The sequence below is a fragment of the Rutilus rutilus genome (genome assembly GCF_951802725.1).
Source record: "Rutilus rutilus genome assembly, chromosome: 13".
In the NCBI taxonomy this organism is placed as follows: domain Eukaryota; kingdom Metazoa; phylum Chordata; class Actinopteri; order Cypriniformes; family Leuciscidae; genus Rutilus; species Rutilus rutilus.
Genome location: NC_140218.1, coordinates 20843712 through 20860873, shown reverse-complemented (window position 1 = coordinate 20860873; position 17162 = coordinate 20843712). Strand labels below are relative to the sequence as shown.

Here is a 17162-nt window from a genome sequence, read left to right as displayed (position 1 = left end):
CCCTTTTGGTCGAGCTCCACACTACCCTCCCTTGAGAGCCGTCCTATTATTGTGTTATTATACACCAGTCCCTGACCTGCATGGCATCAACACTTCCTTCAGCACGCCTCTCTCCATGATATTTTATGTCCAATGCATGTGTCTTTGTTTTTAATTCAGAGCCTAAGAAATATTGAGTTTGATTTGTGTGCATTTATGATGGGTTGCTACCAGACTTATCAATTTATGGTGTAATCTGTTGACTTTGTTCAGACAATCCACTGGCTACACTCTTAAAATAAAGGTTCCAAAAGGGGGTTCTTCTCAGCAGTGTCATAGAAGAAGAATTTTTTGTTCCCCAAAGAACCTTTCAGTGGACGGTTCTTAAAAGAACCATTTATTTCCTTGTTGTCGATAACAAGTCTAAATAACTTTTTTCCACTAAAGAACCTTGTGCAATGGAAAGTTGCCATGAATATTAAAGGCTCTTCATGGAACCATAGATGCTAATAAAAACCTTTAAGTGTAGTTCATTATGTCGTTTCATATATCCCTAGTGTGTATGTGTCCATCTGTGTGTTATTTGCTTTCATGATGTCTCTCTATCTCTGTGGCTTTGCCTTCATTTCCCGCTTATTTTCTTGTTCCCTTTATTTGCCTGTGTTTCTTCCTCTCCTCTAGATCTTTGTTTTGTTTATGTGTTTTGTCTTTCTGGTCTAATTTCCTCTGTCCTTTTTGTATCTGTCTCTCTCGTCCTTTTTTCTCTCTGTCTCCGCGCTTCTTTCTCTCCCACGATTGTATGACTTGCTCGCGGCTCTGTATTGTCTTAGAACAACACCGGCTGATAAGTCCTTTGTGTTGTCTTGTTTCTGAAAAGTGTGGAGGCTGGCGAAACTGTCACACTTATTTCAATAACCATCATGGCATTTCTATTACAATTATGATCTTGCCATGCAGGGCCAGGGCCTGGAGCCCCCTTCAGCCACAAAGACCCATCAACACCCACACACTCATCACTCCCGTCCCATCAGCTGTCACTCTTATCTTTTCACATTTCACTATTTCTTCTCAATAAATGACATTCCACTGACAACAGCTCCATCAATGGTGCCTAGAAGATGCTTTGAAAAAGAACATTCTCGTAAAAAAAATGCCATTGTCAGATCTGTGGCGTGTAGATAGAGCATGTGTACAGATATCAGAAAATCTGGTCCTAAAGGTGTGCTGTCATAATGAGTTTAAGTCCAATCAAATAAGTTAAGTAAGATCTTCAGGAAAATGATATGCACACTGCCGTTCAAAAGTTTGGGGTTGTTAAGATTTTTAATTTCTGTTATTATGGTCACCTTATTTGATCAAAAATACAGTAAAAAAGTGAAATATTATTACAAATTAAAAGAACTTTTTTATTTGAATATATTTTTTAATAAAAATCATTCCTCTGATGCAAAGCTGAATTTTCTGCAGACATAACTACAGTCTTCATTGTCACATGATCCTTCAGAAATTATTATCATCAATTTTGAAAATACTTTATACCTTAATATTTTGTGAAAGTCATGAACATTTTTTCTGGATTATTTGATGAATAGAAAATTCAAAAGAACAGCATTTATTTGAAACAGAAATCTTTTGTAACATTCTAAATAAGTTCATGTGGGCGATGAATGTTCGAGTTTGGCTCACTTCACACCAAATTATTACCATTCTTTTCATGAAGTTTTGCAATGGTTCAATGAACAATATGGCAAAAGAAATGTGTTTGTTTCCATCTGATTTGAATGTGATGACCAAGAAATACTAGAAAAAAATGGACATCTTTATAATAAGTATAGAAAGTACTTTACTAATGATTAAGAAATTTGTCATCAAATGCAGTAAATACTCTTGACAGTTACGCAACTTAGTTTGGACACAGTTAATAGACCTTATTCAGAGCAGCGCCTTGACAGGTATGAAAGTGAGGCTGTGAGGGGTAGACTTGTAGCCTGACTACGTCAGACTTCTTACTTCCGCTCAATTTCATTTCGCTTCTGTACTCAGTCTGAGACAGCGTAATAGCTTTCCGTTTTCCTCCGGCCTGAAAACAGCCGGCCAATCAACAAACAGAGGGCGGGCTGAGAGCCGTGACGTAGACGCTGATTGTACCGTGGATGCGTAGATTTACTTCACATAATCTGCAAAAGTCGTTCACAGCCATGTTCACTCCGGTATTTCGCTCGATGGTTTTGTTTTCGCATCATACTACATGTGTTTACAGTGGAAGTTAGATGCGGCTGAGCAAGCGCATAACACACGCCATAACCAAACGTTATGTGATTGGCTTACGGGAACCAATGATTTTAAACTTCAGACAAGCGCCTCCCCGCGAGAAAGAAAACGCTTTTCAATTATGCCATGCCAGACTCTGTCTACGAAGCAAAGCGAAGTAGCAGAGTTTGGTATTACCAGGCTAGTAGACTTGCCGTGTTTCCAATGGCATCCACTGTAAAAAGCTGTATAAAGCTCATAGATTACTTACAATTTTCCACAGCTTATATTGTCAGGAGTTTTTTGTCACCTGAAAGATATTTTATGTTTCATGAGCAGAACAATCCAAAAACACATTAAATAACAGTACAGCTCATTTAAGAGATGCATGTCTGTCCCTCAGCCTCGCTTTCATTCCCATTAAAAACCAAAGATTGCGCTGCTGTGAATAAGGTCAAAAGAGAACAAAGTCCAGTACCCCTTCCTTAATGCTTGATCATGCTTTATTTTTTAGCATTTAGCCAGCTAACAAATCTGATGATCTGCATTATATCAACAAAAGACAATGAAATCATACAAGAGTTATGAATTACCATCTCACGTTTGATACATATATAATACAATGTATCATAATACAAGCTGATCCTATTTTTATTCTTGGTCTAACTCAGTTTTTTTTTTTTTCACTTTCATCCTCAGATCCTTGCAGTGACACTCTGAATAGTGTGAATGTGGCCTGTCGGGTGAACCCAAAAACCTACAAGCAGTTTACCTTCTCCCCAGCTGAGTCCTGCCTGCCCGACACTACGCCCATCTGCGCCAGTGATGGCCGCACCTACGATAGCGAGTGTCAGATGGAGCGGACGGCCCTGCAGAGCAATCTGGAGCTCAAGAAGGTCTATTTAGGCAGCTGCAAGGAGAAAGGTGAGTTCCTCCCAGAACGGAGATGTCGGCGGCTCCCAGGAGCTCATGCTCGTGTCTGATAAAGGAGCCCCACGGCTGCATTTGATTTATTTTGTCATGGCTGCGGTGAGGAGGCTCTGGACAAATTAAGTCAGGTTAGCAGTACTGTCATGCCTACACGATACCAATCTCCACAAATCCAATTTGCCTGTCGGGCTCTGGCAGGTGTATTGTGGCAAGACTGTATCTTCACGGGTGATGAAAAGATCGTCCCTGCTTCGCTCTGAAGCCCTGTGGCAAGCGCAGAGAGAGTGTGTGTTCACCTGTGATAGTGCATGAACAGTGGTTTAGTGTGTATGTGTGTGTCCGTGTCTGAACTGTGTTTGCGCCGTGAGCGATAGTGGTGTTATTTGTGGGCCACTGTTGTCCTAGTACAGAGCGATTGTTTGTGTGCCAGTGTAACTCAAGAAGCGACAGGAGCAGTTGTCTCCGATAAATGTCTTACTTTGTAAGATAAGCGACTTGCATGCTAGCATGTGTTTGGGATCCACATAGTCAGTACATGAATCACTCTTTCATAATGATTTATGTTAATTATGCTTTTGTTTGAAAAAGAACCATTTACTCTGGGATCTGTTGGGGGTGAATGTGATCTTCAGCCTCAATATCAATCATAAAACCTTTTTAACTATACTGTTATACTATGCTTGTAAGCTAAGCTGTTAGTTTGCTAAATGAAGGCTAAATGAAAACAAAGAAAGAGAAAATGTTTAATCTGGTCATGTCTTTGCTAGTTAGCTAACAGCTTAGCCTACTAGCTTAACACATTGCTAACTGGTTAAGAAAGGCTATTTTCGTTAGTTAAAATGATATGTGATAACATGCTACATTTTGGACCAGACATTAACAAACAACTTCTAAAGTTTATAGGTTTCTGTTAGGGTGTAGATATTTTACAACACCAGCACCTGGCAACGCTGTTTCATGTAGAGTAAAATTACATGAAAAAAAAAAAGTTAATGAGATTCCACTCCTATTCCTATAGCTTCCTATGAGCCCACTCTCATCAGCATGTATGTCACATCCTTAAGATAGGTTGGATAATGCAATCAAACATAAATCAAGCTCAGATTGTACAATAACATAATCGGTCTCTTAATTTACTCAAACAGATGAAAGGCTGCCGTAATTACACACCGCCATGGCCTGTCTGTGACAGCTTAACACAACTTTGAGTGGAAAAAAAACACACCTCAAATCAATCTGAATGGAATTAGATAATTGATTAAATAATCAGACACGGTAATTAATTCAAAACCCCCTGAGTAAGTCAATATCCGATGTCTGATTGAGCGAGGGAGAAAGAGAGATGCCTGCAGTCAGTGTTGATTAGCACCAAGACGGTTACTGCCGTTCTTCACGTTGTTGACGCATGTATACGTGTGTATCTGGTCTCCAGGGAGCTGCCCCAACGATTGTAAGTTCAACGCCAAGTGTTTGCTGGAAAACGGAGAGTTTCAGTGTTCCTGCGACCCCATACAATGCGACGGCACGTACAAGCCCCTGTGCGGAAAGGACGGCAAGACGTACCACAATGACTGCGAGAGGAGGCTTGAAGAGTGCCGGACCAAGACAGACATTCCCATCAAACAGGAAGGGCCATGTGGTGAGTGAGGGGAACTGTTCCATACAGATGCTTTGCTGTGTGTTCTTGTAATTTTATGTTAGCGAAAAACGCTATTGTTTAATTAGCTTTGTATGTCTGCTTGTTATTGGTTATGTTCTGCTGGGAAACTCTTGTGGAAGGTGCTCATTCTCTTTCATTGCCATGACGTTCTCATTCTGCCATCAGCTCTGATGACACATGAAACACTGACTTCATGTTTCATTCATGTCCTCACTCCTCACTCCTCCAGTGCCAGTCGTCCACACCAGTCGTTAAATGTTCAAATGTCTTGTCATTTCCCCCCTTTGTCCTTTTTTGGCTGTTTTTAAACCGTGTTTTTTCTGTTCCAGTGTTGTCTCTCTGTCTGTCTTTGTCTATGTGAAGTCTGCTCAGGCCCGCCGCCGGACACACCTCTCATTGCGAGCTGGAAAGAGTTCAACCTCTGACCTTTCTTGTTGGGATTCTGACCCGTGGGTCTCCTTCAGGGGGCCCTCAAAGGGCTGGTTTGATGTCTACTTTCTACCTGTATCTCTTCGTCTGTCTCTTCTTGTGTTTGTTTGCGTGATGGAGGATGGTTGGAGTGGCCCTCCCTGCAGCTCTAGTCATTGCGCTATGTAAAGGGGAAGTGAGGTCATGGAGCTCTTCTCTTTCTTCTGAGCGCTGTGTCTGTCTGGATGAATCTTTTCCCAAAACGTCTGACCCTGTTGTTGCCCCGCATGGATGCATGCATGTAGCCCCATTGTTAGGAGCTATGTTAGTTTCCCTGCTACACCTAAGGACAGAAACAGAATCTATGCAAGTACGCTGATGCAAATGATCTGTCAAAATGTGGAAGTGTGCAGTCCCTTACTTAAAGTACATCATTGCATCACTGTGGCAATATGCTGACAAAACAAACCATATGCTGCTACTCAAAAATGGATACGAAAAGTAGTAAAAATCTTAATAAGATCTAACCCAGCAAGCAATAGCCATAATTTCACCGTCTGGGTTGACTATAGACCCGATATAGTCCGGCTATGAGTAACCCAAAATAACCTTGAATTGGTTACATGTCATTTTTGCCAAAATAACTTGCGAGATGTATGATATTCCATCATGTAAGCAAAGTCAACAGTGATTACAAGGTGTTTGGTTTCACTTCTTTGACATGTTCTATGCGTAGCCTGTGCGTCTATTCTTGGGCTTTGGTTGTCTTAGATGTCTATTACATTTTCACTGACAGCCCAAATTTTGCCTTGTTTTAGCCTAGACATCAGAGCTGTGTTTGGACTGCTATTAGATTTTTTTTAAACACAAAATTGCTTGCTGGGAAGTTACTCAGCAAGATTATCTTCATATTGTTGCTCCACCGTGAGTATAGAAAATAAATCTCGCCATAGAAGAAGAAAATGTATAAAATCGAGCTTGCTTCGCTTGAAGCGTTTGCATACTGGTGTGGCACATCATAGTGCGTACTTCCCTACTATATGGTATTCGATAAGCAGTATGGATGTCTGAATATGCAGGCAAAAAATCCATGCATGATAATTATTTCTCAGAGAATTAATAACCATTTTACTAGTTACGTTTTTTTTTCCCTGACCTCCATATGTACTTTAGTCCATACTATGCAAGTACAGATAAAATAGCCTACATTAAAGACCTCAAAATGACTGCCGCAGTTATTACAGAAAGGCTTGAATTGAAAAAACAGGATCTGGACAGTGTGTTAATTATGGGAAGTGTATCCGGGGCTGTTTTGGCTGGGATCAGACTCTCAACACATTTTAACGGTACAGAAATATCCCTCTAATTTATTCTGAATGCTATATGTGTCTTACTCCCTGGCAGCACATACTGTATGTTGCAACTATAGTGCTTGATGCATCTTTCCTTTTTCCGCCCTTCTCTCTTCTTTTTCCTTTTCTCACTGTCAGCCTCTCTGACTCATTAGGATTGTTTTCCAGTCTTCAGCGAAAAGATGCATAAATTAACATGTAAAGCGGAGTAGTGCTCATGTCTTTGGCTTTATTTCATTATTTCCGACAAAGTAAATGTTTTGGTCCTTTCAGGCTTTCACTGGTGGCAAGTTACAGTATGTGTTTTTTTTTTAAATACATTTATTTACATTTGCATATTCCGCAAACAGAACATTAATTAAACATCAAACGCTTTGTGGCAGACCTGAGCCAGGCTGACTGCCTTTCATGCTGAGGAAGATATGGAGCATTGATGAGCAAAAGTCTTTGGACACCTGCTCTCAGTTTGATGTGTAAATGCAGAAAAAAGGTTGCTTTGCTTCGTCGTCTTGTTTTGCTTTTGTCACCTTCTTTGTCTCCTCTCTCACACTTTTAGTTAAGTTTCCTCTCTAGGTTTTGCAGGTTAGCATGTTCCCGTAAGCTCTGGTGTATGTTGTCAAGATAGTCGCATAAATAGGAACGCTAACAGCTAGCTTCCTCTAGGTATTATAGACCTCCTTCATATACTGTATAGACAGGGCCCAAGTGAAGTCTATGTTTACTAAAGTGCCTTTTGGTCCTCTAGAAGTGCACTCAGGCGTGACAAAGCTCACCTTTCTCACAGTGGGAAACGTCTAATGGACCTAATTTCATACGCTAATCAATAGCAGAGACGCTCTGTTTGTACATGAGTCGTTTCAATCGCTGAGCATGTCAGTACTTTTTCCATTGTCTGACATGGTTTCATCTGCTTCCCGTTGTCTTTGGAGACAAGCAGAGCTGGGTCACTGTGTCAGCAGAGCTCGTCAAGAGACACGATTCGCTCTAAAATCAAAGAAATGTGTAGTGCTAAGAAAGGTCAACAAGAGACTGCAGCTCATAAGGAAAACAGAAAACACTGTGAAAGTAGAAAGATTTAGTACTAAGGACTGAAGATACACAAGAACAGGCTGTTTCCTCATCTGAAAGTCTATCTGTATTCTGTTGATGGAGCATTAAAACATTGTGCTGTGTACAGAGTTCAGGTCCTATTAATGTCAGTGTGGGTTTTTCTGTCTGTTGTTTGGATGTGTGAGAGACAGCAGATGAGTCTAAAAACACCTGTGTCAAAATGATTTGAGGAGTGACAGAATGAAAGAGATCCAGATAGGGATGGACGATTATATTGAGTATTCATAATATGTTTGCAGGGTTTGTGCTGCCAATGTGAAAAATAAAATTAAAAAAGCTTTTTATTTTGTCATTAAGTTCATGTAGAGCATGTCATTAGATGACTAAAAGTCTCCATATGGCATTTTTCATGCAAAAAAAAAACCTAAAAGAAAATATATTGTTGAATGGGGTACATATCAATGAGAATGATATCATGATATCACTTTATTTAATTGTTGCATGAAACATTTTGTTTAGTCAAATCAATGACTGGGGGAAAATCTATATACACAAAAAGCAATATTTTATTTATTTATTTATTTGTTTTGCCCAGCTTTAAAGTCTTGTGTCTGAGCCTGGGTTCAGATAGATAGATAGATAGATAGATAGATAGATAGATAGATAGATAGATAGATAGATAGATAGATAGATAGATAGATAGATAGATAGATAGATAGATAGATAGATAGATTGATTGATTGATTGATTGATTGATTGATTGATTGATAGATAGTCCTCTGGGAATACGTTTTCAAGGTTTTGGTGGTTGAACGATCGCCACCCATGCAGGTACATAGCAGCACAATATATTTACCAGGCTATTTCTGTTCCTCACAGCATCATTTTCATTTACTTCAAATTAAATACAGTGTCTACTCTGACTAAAGTCTGTGAGACCTTGAATGATGATCTTAGTGCATTATCATGGCTCAGCTCCATCCAATGTAATTTCAGAAATCCATAACTCGATGGGTGTGGCGGTCGTAATGGACTCCTAATGATAAGGAAAGAAAGCAGCCTGTTTCTCTAGGCAGAGCAAGATGGATCCTGCAAATGAAGCTGACCTAAATACACACCTGTCATTAAAGTCCGGAGGATGTTTCATAGCTTGTGTGAAGTGAACAGACCTTCAGCTCTCTGTCTCTCCCTGTCTGTCTCTCTGTTCCCATAGCAGTAACTCATAAAGACTAACAATGGGCTCAGACTTACTGACAATGTCATTGAGCAAGAGCTCCGTGAAAAGAGGTGCTTCGGAATCGATGCCCCAGGTTACAATGCGCTCTGATTAATATTTATCATTTGCATATTTATTTGATTAGCATCTCTTGCTGAAAACGGCACAAACTTAGATTTTTTTTTTTTAATTTTCGAGAAAAGAAACAATAACAAGTTAAGCACCCATTGAACTTTGGAGGGCCTAGTGAGATGTGCGTAATGAATCCAATTAGAAGAGTAGATTGAAGAGCCAGGGTAATGTGATTATAATTAGCATGAACCTTTGCACCTCGCTGTGTGAGGAAGGGTTGTATCTGGGTCGCTGTTGTAAGTTGGAAAGCCCTTGTTGGTTTCTGTTATGTGTGTGTTTGTTAGGAGGCTCTTTGTAGAGCATGCTTCTGTAATACACGTCTGCCTTCCCCCTCGTTTCCCCCATTCCCTCCTCCTCCTCTGCGTCTCTTTCTTGTCTGTTCAGAGAGCTATGTGCAATGCTTGTCTTAACGTCTGCCAGTGTGACGCCCTTCTGCTGAAGGGATCCATGGATCCCTCTTGCTCTGCACTCAGTTTTCAGCCTCATGTACCATTCATAACTGAATTATGAATGACTTCAAAATTCCAGTTCAATTCCTGAATTTGAATTGAGCTAGCAAACTGGGTGTACAATGATCATTTGAATTTGTATATATTATATTAAATTCTATAATTTATTTACATTATAAAATGGCATTTACCACATACATACAAATGTAATACACATAAATGTATATGATTATTTGTATTAATATTTAAATTGTATGTATAATAAATATATATATATATATATATATATATATATATAACATTTTATGGAATAAATATTTTTCAATGATTTTTAATCTGAATTCTATGGGCCATGGTGAAAGAGCACTTAATCTTTAACAGTTCCCTAATTTACCCCAGATTTAGTTTTCAATATTTATAAATATTATTTATAAATCTAATTATAATTATATGAAGTTATAAATAATGTATAAAAAATGTAATTAGTCATAGTTATATATTTGTTATGTTCAGAATTATTCAATTATTAGCTATTATAGTGAAAATTAATAATTTGTTTGTTGAATTCCTTTGAATTGCAATTAAGTAAATTTCACTTATTGTCATTCCAATTCAAATTTCAATTCAAAATCCTCTGTGATTCAATTCAAATTCACACAAATTGAAAGCCAATTCCTATCATCAGAATTACGCCAAAATAAACTAAGTAAACAAAATAAATAAAGCTTATGCTCACTATCTCATGTTGGACACATTGAAAAAAGACAGGCTGTTTTCAATGTGTCCAATATGAGATAGTGAGCATAAGCTTTGTTTATTTTGTCCTCCCTTCTCTATCTTTGTTTCTTGTTCCCTCTCTCTTGCTCGTCTTTCTTGTCCAGTTTTACGGTGTCTCACCTCATCCGTTTCCTCCCTTGCGGTGCTGGGAGAGCAACAGAATTAGTTCCTTGGTTAAATTCTTAATGCGTGGGGAGAAAGAAAGTTTCTATGCCCTTGAAGCCTTTGTTTGGTGATAAGTACTCCTTCAGAAACCAAACACCGCCTCTAGGGGGATTTCTGCTTGTGTCATGCTAATATTTTCTTCTCTCCCTCTTCCTTGCACCTTCTCCTACACACTTATAAATGTTTCCCCTCAAGCTGAAGGGGAAGGTAGGGAACGAAAGAGAGAAAGACTGAACAGAGGGGGACGTGGCGGGGGAAGTCGTTGCTCTGATATGCAGACGCACAAGAAGTGAGACACGCACAGCTTGCCGAAACTCACAAACTCCTCTCATATTGGCAGGATGTGATGGAGCGGAGAGATGTAGGAGACGCTCATGCGACCGTTCGTATCACGATTCTCGCACACCCTGTAATCCCGATACGAGGGATGGAGATCTCCATATGCATGAGCATGCATACAGCAGATCGTAGGAATAATTCTCTGCGTTCACGCTGTGCTAAACTCACTAACTAAGCTTACCGGCCCCCCTGAAGTGTGTGTTGGCTGACTGTCTGCGCTCTGAAAGCACTGCAAACCAAGTTAAAGAAATCTACTTGGGCTCAAGAGACTTGCTCTTTAAATAGCATGTAACGGATTGTGAGATTGTGAGTGGGTGTGTGCCTTGGGTGGGCGACGTGTAAGGATAAAGCATGAAGAGAAGCTGTCACAAGAGGAGAAGCCTGTGCTAATAGTCCTTATTGTGTTTCAGTGGCAATAGTAATTAAACGCTACGAGAACGAATGTATAATATGATACAAATTGTGGTGTGAATGTAGAGCAAGAGGCGGAGCCACATCACACATATTATATAACAGCTCACAGAACCGCCAGGGTCGGAGGTGTGCGGAGATTCTCAGACCTGATCACGGCAATTACTCGGCTCTTCTGAGTCCTGCTATTTCTTCACACCTTATTAGGCCTGTTTTTCCACATACTCTCTCTCGCAAGCTCCTAATTAACGTACTTCGCCATTTTACAGCGGCGCTTTCTTTTTCACTTACGCAGCTTTCCTTTCTTTTACATGCGTTAACCTCTGAAAAAGCTTCAAATGCTCCCGTTTCTATGTGCATCGCGTCCCAGTGGCAGTCCCGTCGAAGCATATGGCTGTCATCCAGCTTACAGCTGGAGTCCTTGAAGACTGGCACTGCAGCACAGGCCTCGGGGATGGCAGCCCACTATTTCAAAGAGGCTCCGAAAAAGGGCTCATTTTTTACTGAGAGAATATGCAAGCCATCTCAATAACCAAAGCCAGGCTGCTGGAAGTTTTTTTATTTTTTTTATTATACCAAGTATGTAATCATGGCTGCATGTACTTTACCATTATTTCTAGAACTTTCTCTTCCTTGACTTATTAAATCTGCAAGATTTTTTTTCCCCATCCCTTAGAGACGAAAACATTAAAATGAGAAACTGGACGAGCGAACGTTTCTTTCCATATCTTCTTTTTCGTGTTTTTCTTTTTTTTTTTGTATAAGGGAGAGCTATTCTTTCATCTTTATAAGGAAACAAAGGGTGGCTTGGGACAAAGCATTATCGAAGGCTGTGGTTCGGGTTTTAGGATCCGTGCCTTGGGAAACGGGTCATTGAAGCGTTTTGAAGGCCATGAGGGCTTTACTGATAGGCCTGATCTCGTCGTCTTCCAGCTGGGCGTTTAGAAGGCACAGATGGAGAGGCGCTGAGAGAAGAAATCTGGAGGAAAAGCCCGCTTTTAAGGCCTGCGAAATTAGGCACCGATCCACTGTTTACACAGTTACGTGCCAGTTCAAGCCGTATTTTAAGCTCTCATTCTCAGCAGAGAAATCAATAGCCGGAAACGTTCTACTGTACGACACTTTTAGATTGGCACAGGAACACAGTGGTCGGGAAGGTAACCTGCTTACTTCCCAATTCTGGTTTTATTTTCATTGGCTCGACTGAGCAGTTACAGTGGGTACACGTCTGGGTTTAAAAGAGGTGTGTGTGCGGCACCGCTCAATTTCTGTCATGAAGAACGTGCTTTGGCGTACTAATCAAGGTCTTTTGATCCATGCTGTGCTTCATGTGTGTCTGATATGCACTTCTCCTTGGTTGCTGCCTTCAGATGTGGGGTGGGATTATCGGTGGGCGCCAGGAAGAGGTTAGAGAAGAGTTAAACCCCCCCCCCCATTGCAGTTCACTAAAGCCTCGAGACTGTCTGGGGGTCTCACTCCTGCTAGTAACATTTAAGCCACAGGTTAAATCTTTAGCTCTGTTTGCTATTGCTAAACCTAGTGAGCTGCCTTCTGTCTGATCAGCTGCCTTCTAACTTAAGACAGCATGCTAACCACCATGGAATCTCGTTGTAACCTATTTGGAGCATTCTGTGCAGTGTGTGCACCACAACAATAGCACTACACACAATTTAAGTAGGGTTTAATGCTAGCATGCTGCTAAGCTTACACTGATACACTAAGCGTAAAAATGCTTAGAGCTCATAAATATTGAAAAAATAGATTTTTCATTTTTCATTTTTCAATTTTTTTTTTTTTTTTTTTTTTGGTCATTTACAGATCATTCAAACAAATCATTCGAAACATAAAAGATTGAAAATGTTTTATCAATATTTTTCAGTATTGACCGAAATTTAAGTTTATCAACGTTTCACCCGCTTCATCCCCAATCTTGAATTTAGTTTTTCACTTAGCTCGTTGCAGTGCATTCTAGGATTGGTCTTCTTTTGAATTTGACTGAAACAAGGTGTCTTACAAGGTAGCATAGCCAAGTTGTCTTTTAGAACAACTTTCACATCCCATTTGAGAACCCAACATCTTCCTAAACTTGTAATGAGAAATGTTTATAAACCAGCTGTTGTCTATAAAAGAGAAGCTCCCTGCTATTTTCCTCCAAAATAAAGCTTGAGGGTTTAATGTTTGAAAAATAAAAAAACAAAATGAAGAAATGAAAACAGCCATAAATATAAGCATTGTAATTTTACAGTTGTACTATAAAATAAAATATTTTAAACACTCGATTTGTAATTTTACAGATAATTATTTCAATAGTAATGTTTCTTTTGTTTTAATATTTGTATTCAGTAATAAAAAACAATAATTATTATTATTATCATTATATAACAATAAAATTACTGCTATTATTATTATTATTGTCAAATTGATATAAAATATATTTGATTGTTGATATAAAATAAAAAAATGTTTTAAATCACATTCAGATTTTTTTCCAGAAAAATTACTTTCCCCACAAAACTAAACACCCTAACTAGCATGCTTGAAAATGTTGCGTCTGTAAGCAACGAATCATCTCTCTTCCCCCTTGTAGATGCTCAAAATGACATTAATTTCTTTTTTCATTACTTTGTCCATATTTGTTCCTATCATATTGGAAAATAATGTTATTTTTATGGAGCGGGACGTATTTGATTTATCTGAAAGCGTTATGATAGCTGTTTGTGTGCGATATTAAATGTATCTGAGTGTAATATTATTTAGGAATGATAGCATCTAATCCTGGAATAAATTACTGCGGTGAAAGCACCGTATGCAGCACAGGTAGCGCACACACACACACACATACATACATTCCTAAAACAAACACTGAAGATGGAGGGTTTCTCATGTATATGTACACACATGTCCAAAGACACAATCACAAAAAAAACAGACAAAAACACGCAATCTTCTACATACACACTCTCATACGCCGACCAGAATGCACCTGCAAACATTTGCCGTCACCCTGTCATTTTACTTCTCACACAATACTGAGTGAGCCTGAAGGGCTGGCCTTTATTTTGACATGTCTTTAATCTTAAAGTGCAAACATATCATGTTTACTCCTCTAGCCTTTCTCAACTCTCCACTATGAAGCCCAAGCATACAAATGTGCAACATATTGTTTATTTGTTTATAAAAAAAAAAACTGCTCATCTAAAATTTTTTAATTGTGCAACATTTACTCACCCTCATGCCATGCCAAATCTGTATGGCTTTATGTACAACACAAAAAAAGATTTTAGGCAGGATCTTCACATTGTTCTTTTCCATACAAAGTTATCAAACTCCATTGTGCGGAAAAGAGCAGTGCGAACATTCTGCTTAACATCTCCTTTTATTTTCTACAGGAGAAAGACCGTCAGGTTTGGAATGAAATTAGGGTAATTCCTTTTTACAGAATCTCCCCCAGAAACCTCCTCCATCCTCTGTGCATTTTTTTTAACCTGTTTTTATAAAACTTCCTCCTGATTGGGCGAAATGAGGTCTTATTTGGTGACGAAAGGTTCTACTCTAGAGGATGGTGAGCTGTGCTGGTTCACTGCTGACCCACTTCTTCTTTCTCATTCTCCTTGTTCTCTTTCCCTCTGTTCACATCAGAAACGGGGCTTGTGCTCGGTCCCACTGTCCCTTGGCCCTCTGTCTGCTAACTGCAGCAGTTAATGAACTTACTGTGGAACTACTGTGGCACCGCTGAGAGTCCCAGCTACTCTTTCATGTTCATATTTCATATCTGTGCGGTAGCTCAGCGCACTCAATTATTTACTAGAGCACTCCCTTTTCTAGGATGATGCTTTGTGTTTCACTTGTCTGTCTATAAACTAAAATAAATAAAAATGTCTCTCCGTAGTTGGGGGAGTCTTGGTTAGTGATGCATGAAATGAGATGCTAGTAGTTGTTCTGATTGGATGCTCTAATAGGCTGCATGTTTACAGCTCCACTGTGCAGAATGTGTATCTGTTTAGCAAGCGGTTCGTATAACATTTTCTCAGACCATCAGGCATTATTGGTAGAATTTTTTTTAAATTTGAAAGAAAAAAAACTTTAAATTTTTTTAAATGAAACTTTAAAGAGAATAAAATATTTCTACTAAATCATAGGTCATATACACAATCCAGTTGTTATGGGTGTGAAAACAGCATATAAATTCAGGAGCAAATTGATTAAGCGATTGGATCGTGTGTGAACGGTATACTCAAAGTCACACCAGATCCTGCAATGTTTGATATAGAGATAATCATGGCAATATTTTGGTGTCCCTCAGGTGTAATCGAGGAATCTTATTTCACATACACACTGCAGTGGTTATGCAGAAGCGAATCCATTAAGTTATTGTACCAAATGTGAAATGAAAACTAGAGTCACTCCGCATCCTGAAATGTTTGATATAGAGATAATCATAGCAACATTTTGGTGTCTCATGGGTGTAAATGAGAAACATGGATGCTGACAGTTTAACTGTAGGATCTGGTTGTCACTCCCTAAATAGTCAAACGGAGTGTGTACAGAATCCAGATTAAGCACTGACAAGTGGAGTGACATCTGGATTTAGCTGCTTTTACGCTTTCCCCCTTCTCCTTGTCTTTCCCTTCTTCCTCTAAGTTGAATGATAACTTGTTTCTCTGCTTTTTGGGGCAGATCTTAACCTGGAAAGCCCTTGCCTGAAGAAGACCTGTGAGTTTGGAGCCGTGTGCGTGGTGAAGAACAGCGAGCCTGTGTGCGAATGCTCAGATGCGTGTTCGCAGAACCAAGACCCTGTTTGCGGCAGCGATGGGCACACTTACAGCAACTCATGTCAAATGAAGGCCATGGGATGCGCCCTTCAGAAACAGATACAGATGCAGCATAAAGGACCATGTGGTGAGTCCACACACACATTGCTGCCACTCACTCCCTCACTGCCTTTCATCCTCGTCCATCCCCTGCACTTAAGCACTCCACTGATATTTCAAGAGAGGACTGTAATTTTCCTCCTCCGCAACCTTTTTTTTGAAACGATGCACTTAAGTTAGAATTAAAGAGGGCAGCATCCTTCACAGTAATTGTTTGCATGAGTCATGGGTTTTTTTGTCTGGCTTTTGTAAGCACACACCAGATAAGTCTGTAGAGAGGCATGCTTGCCCTCCAAACAAACGCATGTTTATGTGTGTTCTTCACAAAAGGCTTGTAAATCATTTTCAATGGCTGTCTTTGTGCGTTCGCTTGGGAGGGGAATATTAAGTGGACTTTTTCTGCTAAACTTTTACCACCATTTGTAAAGCCTTTCTTTTTCACCATCGGCTTAGGCTCAGAGAGAATGAGGTGGAGCTATTGTGTCGACATTTAAAAGAAGTGTCATGTGTTTGCAGTTTATACATGTGTATTAGCTGTGCCTCCAGTGAAGAGTTTGAAATGGAGGCCAGGAGTCATTTGGCAGCAGTAGGATTCATCTCAGAAGAGATCGCTACAGGCCACGGTTGCTCTTTATTGCAGCACCGCCCATCATGCTGTATATGTTGCCAGATAGTAAATGACATATGAGAGTGATATCTCTCTCCTCACAGGCTTCTGGAACATCAGCTTAACTACCCACAGAGATTTAACCCACAGAATCAGGTTTGGGTGGGGCCAAGCATGTCTGTTTTCATACATACGAGATGAAAACTTAAAACTGATGATTCAGCGCTTGAAAGAAAGGATTTGTTGTTTTGCAACCGCAAGATGTTCCATGTGTACTCATAGAAGATAATAATAGGCTTCCCACAATCATGGAAAACCTGGAAATAAAAGGTAATTTTATGTTTTTTTATGTAATAAGCTTTAAAAAGTCGTGAGAATTTTTATAGTGCACAGTGATTTAGTTAACATTTGAGATAATTAGCTTTTTAATATAAACCCAGAAATATATATATATTTATCAAAAATATTGTATTTTAAACGTTATATTATTTTATAAATTATTATTACTATTTTAAATCAAACAACTGAAAAAACTCCAGCAAACATTATTGTGGTTTGTTTTATTA

General features: G+C 39.3%; 1 protein-coding gene across 8 annotated transcripts in view; it reads left to right on the top strand.

Annotated features, from left to right (window-relative positions):
• The window catches only part of agrn (agrin), a 248091-nt gene that overhangs the window by 157942 nt on the left and 72987 nt on the right, over positions 1–17162 (top strand). For all 8 annotated transcript variants that reach the window (XM_084427577.1, XM_084427576.1, XM_084427583.1 and 5 more), the window contains 3 exons: positions 2929–3153; positions 4592–4798; positions 15796–16017. In XM_084427577.1, the coding sequence (XP_084283703.1) occupies positions 2929–3153; positions 4592–4798; positions 15796–16017 (654 nt within the window). The remainder of the gene's footprint in view (positions 1–2928; positions 3154–4591; positions 4799–15795; positions 16018–17162) is intronic.